The sequence below is a fragment of the Arachis ipaensis genome, chromosome B2, assembly GCF_059453495.1.
Source record: "Arachis ipaensis isolate K30076 ecotype BB chromosome B2, ASM5945349v1, whole genome shotgun sequence".
In the NCBI taxonomy this organism is placed as follows: Eukaryota; Viridiplantae; Streptophyta; class Magnoliopsida; order Fabales; family Fabaceae; genus Arachis; species Arachis ipaensis.
This window is the reverse complement of record NC_142437.1, coordinates 96,908,754-96,919,640: the sequence shown is the minus strand read 5'-3', so window position 1 is coordinate 96,919,640 and position 10,887 is coordinate 96,908,754. Positions and strand designations below refer to the sequence as shown.

General features: G+C 36.7%; 1 protein-coding gene across 1 annotated transcript; it reads right to left on the bottom strand.

Annotated features, from left to right (window-relative positions):
• Positions 1–9,929: 9,929 nt before the first annotated feature.
• Positions 9,930–10,887, bottom strand: LOC107628412 (putative methyltransferase PMT2). The gene is made up of 3 exons (XM_016331094.3): positions 10,702–10,887; positions 10,489–10,566; positions 9,930–10,249 (listed from the first exon to the last, which is right to left on the bottom strand). The coding sequence occupies exons 1-3, from the start codon at positions 10,845–10,847 to the stop codon at positions 10,018–10,020; spliced, it is 456 nt and encodes a 151-aa protein (XP_016186580.1). The 5' UTR covers positions 10,848–10,887; the 3' UTR covers positions 9,930–10,017.

Sequence of the window (10,887 nt, the reverse complement as noted above, 5' to 3'; positions counted from 1 at the left end):
GAGTTTTTATATATTTTCTTATAAAAATGTATGTCCGAGTGTGGGATAATAAAGAAATAAGTTTAAAATAGTTTAATTTTTTTTAATTATTCTTAAAATAATTAAATAATATTATATATACTAAATATGAATTATAAATATTATATGTATACACTACAAGAAAATAAGTTTTTTGCCACGCTTTTAAAACGTACCGAAGAGTGCAAAAAAGCGTGCTGATAGCTTTTTGCCATGCTTTTTGAGCTACCGGCACGCTTTTGAAAGGGTCACATCTGCAAGCGTGCCGGTTGATCTATCGCCACGCTTTTCTTGATCTATTGGTACGCTTTACTTTTTGCCACGCTTTTAAATGTGTCGAAAAATAGACATACAATCACGCTTTTAAAGCGTGCCGAAAGATACACATATAGCCACGCTTTTAAAGCGTGCCGAAAATTGAAAACTTGTCGTTACACTTCAAAAGCGTACCCTAATCCTTTTCAAATAAAAAAAAAAGAAAAAATAAAAATAGAATAGAAATATTAAAAAGTTAATCTTTCAAATAAAATAAAATACTAAAAAATTAATCTTCCATTGATTTATATGAATTATGTACATGATAAAATATGAATAAAACATTTAAGAAAAAATAAATTCAACTTCCAAAATGAACATTTAAAAAAAATACAATTCTATATTAAAAAAAATCTAAACTAATTCCTAAATAATATTCGGACTATTTTGTAGCACACAAATGGTTGCATGCACACAACTCTTGTATAGTTGTCGGAGGTGGAGAAGCTGTTGGACGACAGTAACCTGTATGCATGAGAACTATACAATAAATTGCAAAATCAATACTAATTTCAAGCATGTCAAATTTGTCACCTAGTAATAAAAACTAGTAGCCCCTTTTAATAATAATACATACCTACAACAAGATCTGAGCCATATGTGTAGACATCAGTCCTCCATAGCTGGCCACCTATGATCTGAACATATTAATATTAACTCTCAAGACTTGGTATAGCATCAGAATTCAGATACTAGAGGCTAAAGGCATATTTCAATTTCATACATTGGGTTTCCAAATAAAAAATATAGGTACATTTTTCTAATAGCGAAGTGAACAAATGAAAATTTACATCTCATCTCATTAAATTATTTAATTATCTACATTAATGTAAAATAAATTCATGCCAGCGTCAAGGAAGCATTAGTGAAAAGTATGCATTAAAATCACATAAAACATTGATAGCCATTGAACTAGTCTCCAATCAATACAAAATATCTAATAATGAACAAGAAAACAAGCTTCCAGAACCAAGCACACACATCTAAACTAAAGTGAAGCTCAAGGATCAATAGCCATTGAAAAAATAATCTTAGAATATTACTAGTTAGTAAAAAGAATAGTGAAGTCAAAGTGAAAATCAAGGGAAGTAAAAATGAATTGGGTGACCTTTTAACTTTATCACCAGAACAATAAGTACGTTCAGGTAGTTATTAACTTTTGACTAACTTAATTTACTAAACAACTTGATGCACGAATTGTAAATCACACTTTTTACAACTCGTACCACTAACCAGCAAGTGCACTGGGTCGTCCAAGTAATACCTTACGTGAGTAAGGGTCGATCCCACGGAGATTGTTGGCTTGAAGCAATCTATGGTTATCTTGTAACTCTTAGTCAGGAAGACAATAAAATAATTCACTTATCAAATATGATTGCAAGGAGAAAAAGGGCAGAACACAAATTATACTTGTATGCAATGATGGAGAATAGGTTGGAGTTTTGGAGATGCTTTGTCTTCTGAAATTCTGCTTTCCTCTGTTTTCTGATTCACGCACGCACGTCCTTCTATGGCAAGCTGTGTGTTGGTGGATCACCGTTGTCAATGGCTACCATCCATCCTTCCAGTGAAAAGGGTCCAGATGCGCTGTCACCGCACGGCTAATCATCTGCAGGTTCTCAATCGTACCGGAATAGGATTTACTATCCTTTTGTGTCTGTCACTACGCCCAGCACTCATGAGTTTGAAGCTCGTCACAGTCATTCAATCCCTGAATCCTACTCGGAACACCACAGACAAGGTTTAGACTTTCCGGATTCTCTTGAATACTGCCATCAATCTAGCTTATACCACGAAGATTCTGATTAAGAGATCTAAGAGATATTCATTCATTCTACGGTGGAACGTAAGTGGTTGTCAGGCACGCGTTCATGGAGGAATGATGATGATTGTCACGTTCATCACATTCATATTGAAGTGCGAATGGATATCTTAGATAGGAACATGCATGTTTGAATGGAAAACAGAAATACTTGCATTAATTCATTGAGACACAGCAGAGCTCCTCACCCCCAACAATGGAGTTTAGAGACTCATGCCGTCAAAAGATACAAAGTTCAGATCTAAAAATGTCATGAGGTGCGAAATAAACCTCTAAAAGTTGTTTAAATACTAAACTAGTAACCTAGGTTTACAGAAAATGAACAAACTATGATAGATGGTGCAGAAATCCACTTCTGGGGCCCACTTCGTGTGTGCTGGGGCTGAGACTTAAGCTAATCACGTGCATAGGGCTGTTTTGGGCGTTCAACGCCAGCTTTGGATCCTTTTCTGGCATTGAACTCCACTTTGTAACTTGTTTTTGGCGCTGGACGCCAAACTGCAGCATGGAACTGGCGTTGAATGCCAGTTTACGTCGTCTATTCTTGAGAAAAGTATGGACTATTATATATTGCTGGAAAGCCCTAGATGTCTACTTTCTAATGCAATTGGAAGCGCGCCATTTGGAGTTCTGTAGCTCCAGAAACTCCACTTTGAGTGCAGGGAGGTCAGAATCCAACAGCATCAGCAGTCCTTTTTCAGCCTGAATCAGATTTCTGCTCAGCTCCCTTAATTTCAGCCAGAAAATACCTGAAATTACAAAAAAATACACAAACTCATAGTAAAGTCCAGAATTATGAATTTTTCCTAGAAACTAATGAAAATAAACTAAAAACTATATGAAATTAACCCCAAAAAGCGTATAAAATATCCGCTCATCACAACACCAAACTTAAACTGTTGCTTGTCCTCAAGCAACTAGATAAATAAAATAGAATACAAATAATTTAAGAAGCAATAATATCTCAGAGTTTTTGAGTGAAGCTCAGATTCTAATCAGATGAGCGGGGCTAGTAGCTTTTTGCTTCTGAACAGTTTTGGCATCTCGCTTTATCCATTGAAGCTCAGAGTGATTGGCATCTATAGGAACTCAGAATTCAGATAGTGATATTGATTCTCCTAGTTCAGTATGTTGATTCTTGAACACAGCTACTTTATGAGTCTTGGCCGTGGCCCTAAGCACTTTTTTTTCCAGTATTACCACCGGATACATAAATGCTACAGACACATAATTGGGTGAACCTTTTCAGATTGTGACTCAGCTTTGCTAAAGTTCCCAATTAGAGGTGTCCAGGGTTCTTGAGCACACTCTTCTTTTTGCTTTGGACCTTGACTTTAACTGCTCAGTCTCAAGTTTTCACTTGACACCTTCACGCCACAAGCACATGGTTAGGGACAGCTTGGTTTAGCCGCTTAGGCTAGGATTTTATTCCTTTAGGCCCTCCTATCCACTGATGCTCAAAGCCTTGGGGTCCTTTTTATTACCCTTGCCTTTTGGTTTTAAGGGCTATTGGCTTTTTCTGCTTGCTTTTTTTTTTTTTTTTTTGCAAGCTTTTGTATTCACTGCTTTTTCTTGCTTCAAGAATCAATTTTTTATGATTTTTCAGATTATCAATAACATGTCTCATGTTCATCATTCTTTCAAGAGCCAACATATTTAACAGTCTTAAACATCAAATTCAAAAGACATATGCACTGTTCAAGCATTCATTCAGAAGACAGAAAGTATTGCCACCACATGTAAATAATTAGAATTTATCTTATTAAAAACTCAAAAAATATTGCCTCTTATTCTAAAGAAATTCTTCTATTTTATTCATGTTTAATGATGATGATAAAATTAAATTATAGCTTAATTGGGGATAAAATAAAAAATATAGATACTAATTACTACTATATGACTCCTAAGGTAAAACTAAAATAAGAACAGTTATCACAGAGTTAAGGCTAAGATTGGAATTTAACAACTTTTGTTCTGGGAAGTGGATGTTCCTCTAATCTGCGGGGTGCTTGGTCCTTCAAGAGATAATTTCTGGCGCTTCAATTCCCTTAAATCACACCCTTGCTCCTCCTGTTCTTTAAGCAAATAGCAAAGAATGCTACTTTGTTCCTTTTGTTCTTTCTGTATTTGTTCCATAGCTTCTTGCATCTTGGAGAATTTCCTGTGTTCTCTTCTTGATGGGGTCATCCTATGCTTGTTGTTTTTCCATTGATGCTTTGGTGATTGGCTTCTCAACTGAGATATACTCAGTTATTCCCATCCTTACTCCAGCGTCCTTGCAGAGCATAGAAATCAAGCTTGGATAAGCCAACCTGGCATCTTTGGAATTTTTATTTGCAATTTTGTAGAATTCAGTTGAAATCAGTTGATGAACTTCCACTTCTTTTCCCATCATGATGCAATGGATCATCACTGCTCTTCTAATAGTGACTTCAGAACGGTTGCTAGTGGGCAGCAGAGAATGCCCAATAAAGTCTAGCCATCCTCTGGCGACTGGTTTGAGATATTCTCTTTTGAGTTGATTTGGGACACCCTTCGTGCTGGTGGTCCATCTGGCTCCAGGGATACATATATCCTCTAGAATCTTATCCAGGCCCTTGTCTGTTCTCATCATTCTCCTATTGAAGGAGTCTGGATCATCTTTCAGCTGAGGTAGCTTTAAGATCTCCCTGATCTTGTCAGGGTGGGTATGAACAATCTTTCCTCTGACCAAGGTCCGATAGTCATAGATAGCAGATCCAGATAAGTCTTTGCCTGTCTGTATGCCACATATTAGCATAGAACTCCTGGACCATATTCCTTCCCACTTTCGTTTCAGGATTGGCTAGGATCTCCCAATTCCTGATTCGGATTTGCTCCTGGATCTCCGGATATTCGTCTTCTTTCAGATCGAATCTAACTTCCGGGATCACTGATCTTAGACCCATTATTTTGTAATAATGGTCTGAATGTTCTTTAGTTAAGAACTTTCCTTGATTCCAAAGTGGTTTTGGAACACTCTCTTTCTTGCCTCTTGGAGTGGGTTGTTTTCCTTTAGGAGCCATGATCTTAGTGGGTATGGTTTAGTGATCACGGATAAACACACCAAACTTAGAGGTTTGCTTGTCCTCAAGCAAAAGAAAAGAAAGGAGAGGGATAGAAGGAGAGCTAGTGTAGGATGGTGGATGAGAGGAAGGAGGCCGAATGGGTTTTTTAAAAAGGGAGGGGGGTTTTCGAAAATAGAGAGAAAGATAAGATAGAAGATATGATTTTTTTAAAAAAAAAAGTATGATAAGAAAAGATATAGTTTAAAATTGAAAAGATATGAAAGATATTTGAAAAAGATAAAATTGTATTTTTGAAAAAGATAATATGGAGATTTGAAAAAGATATTGATTAGTTGAAAAGATTTTTGAATGAAAAGAGATAGATTTGTTTTGAAAATTTTGAAAAAGAGTTGAATTGGATTGAAAAAAAGGATTTGTGCTTATGGATTAAGATACATTTAATATTTTTAAAGAAGGGTGTTTAGAAATTAGGGATTTTAGAAATCAGGGTTTGTAACATGTTTATGCAAGAAATCATGAATTGAAACATGAAAATTACGATTAAAATGAAAAATATGAAGAAAAAATGAATTTACCTCCTCCCCACCATCCTAGCGTTTGAACGCCCAAACGCTGCATGTTTTGGGCGTTCAACGCCCAAATGCTGCCTCTCCTGGGCGTTCAACGCCCAGCTGTTGCTTCTTTCTGGCGTTGAATGCCAGGAACTCCTTTGTCACTGGGTGTTTTTTTGAATGCCTAGGACGCTGCAAATCTGGCGTTAAACGCCCAGAAGGAGCTTCTTTCTGGCGTTCAACGCCCAGAAGATGCTTCTTTCTGGCATTTAACACCCAGATGGCTATCCTTACTGACGTTCAACGTCCAGTGGATGCTTCTTTTGGGCGTTGAACGCCCAAAACAGATTTTTACTGGCGTTTTCTTGCCAGTGAGCTCTTTTTCTCTGTTTTGTGTGCAGAATCTTTATATAACCCTGTGAACTTATATAATTGAATCTTTACCTTAGCATCAGTGAACTTTATATAAATAAATAAAATCAAGAATAGGGCAAAATGCTTAGAGGAAGTGATGCCCCATGGCTGGGTTGCCTCCCAGCAAGCGCTTCTTTATTGTCTTTAGCTGGACCTTGCTGAGCTTTTAATCTAGCTTCAGCCTTGAGCACTCTTGCTCAACATTGCCTTCAAGATAGTGCTTGATTCTCTGTCCATTAACAATGAACTTCTTGTTAGAGTCAATATCTTGAAGCTCCACATAACCATATGGTGATACACTTGTAATCACATATGGTCCCTGATGAGCGGATAATTTATACGCTTTTTGGCACTGTTTTTAGTATGTTTTTAGTAGAATCTAGTTACTTTTAGGGATATTTTCATTAGTTTTTATGTTAAATTCACATTTCTGGACTTTACAATGAGTTTGTGTGTTTTTTCTGTGATTTCAGGTATTTTCTGGCTGAAATTGAGGGACTTGAGCAAAAATCAGATTCAGAGGTTGAAGAAGGACTGCTGATGCTGTTAGATTCTGACCTCCCTGCACTCAAAATGGCTTTTCTGGAGCTACAGAACTCAAAATGGCGCGCTTCCAATTGCGTTGGAAAGTAGACATCCAGGGCTTTCCAGCAATATATAATAGTTTATACTTTGCCCAAGTTTAGATGATGCAAACTGGCGTTCAACGCCAGCTCTCTGCCCAATTCTGCCGTCCAGCGCCAGAAACAAGTTGCAAAGTGGATTTCAACGCCCAAACTGGCACAAAAGCTGGCGTTCAACTCCAAGAATGACCTCTCCACGTGTAGACTTCAAGCTCAGCCCAAGCACACACCAAGTGGGCCCCGGAAGTGGATTTATGCATCAATTACTTACTTCTGTAAACCCTAGTAGCTAGTTTATTATAAATAGGACCTTTTACGATTGTATTAGAAATTTTTGGAATCATCTTTGGATTATCTTTTGATCTATTGATCACGTTTGGGGGCTGGCCATTCGGCCATGCCTGGACCTTCATTACTTATGTATTTTCAACGGTAGAGTTTCTGCACTCCATAGATTAAGGTGTGGAGCTCTGCTGTTCCTCAAAGATTAATGCAAAGTACTACTGTTTTCTATTCAATTCATCTTATTTCGCTTCTAAGATATTCATTCGCACTTCAACCTGAATGTGATGAACGTGACAATCATCATCATTCCCTATGAACGCGTGCCTGACAACCACTTCCGTTCTACATTAGATTGAATGAGTATCTCTTAGACCTCTTAATCAGAATCTTCGTGGTATAAGCTAGATTGATGGCGGCATTCATGAGAGTCTGGAAAGTCTAAACCTTGTCCGTGGTATTCCGAGTAGGACTTTGGGATTGAATGACTGTGACGAACTCCAAACTCGCGAGTGCTGGGCGTAGTGACAGACGCAAAAGGATAGTAAATTCTATTCCAGTATGATCGAGAACCTCCAAGATGATTAGCCATGCAGTGACAGCGCATCGGACCATTTTCACAGAGAGGAATAGGATGCAACCAACGACAAGGGTGATGCCTCCAGACGATTAGCCGTGCTGTGACAGAGCATTTGGACCATTTTCCCGAGAGGATTGAAAGTAGCCATTGGCACCGGTGACATCCTTACATAAAGCCAGCCATAGAAAGGAGTAAGACGGATTGGATGAAGACAGTAGGAAAGCAGAGGTTCAGAGGAATGAATGCATCTCCATACACTTATCTGAAATTCTCACCAATGATTTACATAAGTATTTCTATCCTTATTTTAGTATTAATTTCGAAAACTCCATAACTATTTTATATCCGCTTGACTGAGATTTACAAGGTGACCATAGCTTGCTTCATACCAACAATCTCCGAGGGATCGACCCTTACTCACGTAAGGCTTATTACTTGGACGACCCAGTGCACTTGCTGGTTAGTTATGCGAAGTTGTGAAGATATGTTTAGACCATGGTTCTGTGCATCCGTTCTTGGTGCCATCGCCAGGGAATCAATTTCGAACAATAATTCACAACCTGAGTAACAATTTCGCATACCAAGTTTTTGGCGCCGTTGCCGGGGATTGTTCGAGTTTGGACAACTGACGGTTCATCTTGTTGCTCAGATTAGGTAACTTTCTTTTTGTTTTCCTTTCAAAAAGTTTTCAAAAATCTTTCAAAAATTTCTCCTTTGTTTTCGAAAAAAAAATGTTTTCAAAAATATATTTTTCTTCAAAATTTTTAAGAATGAATTCTAGTGTTTCATGAAGCATGTTGTAGCCTGACTAGCTATAAAGCCATGTCTAAATTCTTTTGGACTGAGGCTTCCCAACCATCAGCATAGAGGCAAGTTACTTTGATAAGTAATGAGCAGTATATGCTCTGATGTTATATGCTAAAGCTTGGCTGGCTATTAAGCCATGCCTAACCCTCAGATTGGAGCTTTAGACTAAGAATGCTAGATTCCTGGAATTCATATTAAAAATTTTGGAATCCTTATTTTTTTTTCAAATAATTTTCGAAAAAATACAAAAAAAAATTAGAAAATCATAAAAATCAAAAATATTTTGTGTTTCTTGTTTGAGTCTTGAGTCATGTTATAAGTTTGGTGTCAATTGCATGTTCATCTTGCATTTTTCGAAAAAAATTCATGCATTTATAGTGTTCTTCATGATCTTCAAGTTGTTCTTGGTAAGTCTTCTTGTTTGATCTTTGCATTTGCATGTTTTGTGTCTTTTCTTATTTTTCATATGCATTCCTGAATTCTTTATGTCTAAGCATTAAAGAATTCTAAGTTTGGTGTCTTGCATGTTTTCTTTGCATTAAATTTTTTTCAAAAATGTGTTCTTGATGTTCATCATGATCTTCATAGTGTTCTCACTACAAGAAAAACACCCATTCAGGTACACTTGAAAAGTGTAGCCAAAAGTGAAAAAAAATGATGCCTTAGGCTACAGCTACGCTTTTTGGGCTACGGCTACGCTTTTTGGGGTGATTCCTATTCGGCCGTTGCCTATTCTCAAAGGCTACGCTTTTCTGCATCAAGGGCTACGCTTTTGGCGTTTGGGAATAGGCTACACTTTTCAAGTGATGCTGTCCAAGACCAAAGGCTACGCTTTTCAGCTTTCATTTTTCCAGAATAGGCTACGCTTTTCGCCGCTACTGCATCACTTGTAAAGCGTAGCCACATTGTATACCATAGCTACTTTTTATAAGCGTAGCCTTAGGTCCCTCTTTTTTTTTTTTTGTATACTATAGCTACTGTATATAAGTGTAGCCTTAGGTCCCTCATTGTTTTTTTTTTTATTTTCTATATATATATTCTAATAATTTTTTTTTCTAAAAAATAATATTTAGTAATATGATTATATATATAATCCTATTTTTTTTAATTAAATTAGTCAAAAATTATAAAATAAAAATAAATACATAATAATACCATACAATATTCTTTAAATAATAAAAATTATCCTTTAACAAAATATATTTATAATGAACTAAAGTTCCAAAACAAATGTAACCTTTTTTCCCCAAACATATAATAACGACAAAACTATTAAATTAAAAGAAGACAGCGTCTTTGTTTTTTTAATGTAACATTGTACAAGATAAGCAACTTCTACCAAAAAATTTTCGAGATTCCAGGGAGCATAAACATTGAACTTCAGCTTCCTTGATAAATTCACTGCATATGAAATCTTAGCTAACTGACAATTGTGCATATAACTCTTCTAATAGTCCCTTTTAGCTTCATAACAAAGCCACTGTCAAAGGCTTCAGTTCAAACAGAAAGGTGCTGGAAGCCTAAGGGCACGCTTGTAATTTAACTTGGTCTTCAGTGATTATTGTGTAGAAGTGGAATTTCCATCAACAACCCAATACTGCTTTACAGCAATTAGTATCTTCTCAGGAACAAGAGGACCATCTTCATGGTCAACCATTTTGGTATCCCATCTCATTCCTGCAACTATTTTCTTTACCTTTATTAAGGTATCGACTTCATCGCGGAATATGACGGCGCTTTCTGGCCGCAAGATCCGGTCCATCTCCAGAAGAATGTCTTCTGCATTACATCTGCATTTCATCAAACAAATATGCTTGAGGCTTACGAATGGACGCAAAAAGAGGAAAATCAGAACCAAGTAATTGATCAAAACATTCAGAAAACTCTGTTTTTTGAACCTTATGATCAAGAGTCATCTTTGAAGGTCATATAAGGAAAACTATAATTGCAAGATAAGAAGATGCAGGAGAGGATTTAGAATTGAATTAGATAATTAGTTGAATAGTGGTTTGACCAAACAAACACTTACTTATCCTTGTACAGACTAAAGAGGCCATTGGCATGAATGAGATCATATGTCCTTGGATATGTTGAAAAGGCTTCACACCTGAATTTGAAAAATACAAACATAAATAAGGAATCCAACTAATAGTATAAGATTCGTACAGCTACATCATATATTTCAACATTAAACGAAAAGATGCCATAAATATAACCCAAGAAAGAAGCTAGAAAGCGATACCAATCATGATAAATGCCAATCAAGCCGTGCTCATATATGACCCCCAGGGTACTTTTCTCAGCTGTGGTAGGCACAACGTTCATGACCCATAACTTGGGAGATTGAATAGCTGCAGCAAAACTACCCAACCCAGCATTCATATCCATAATGTTTCGATATCTTCCGGTATCCAACAGTCTATTAATT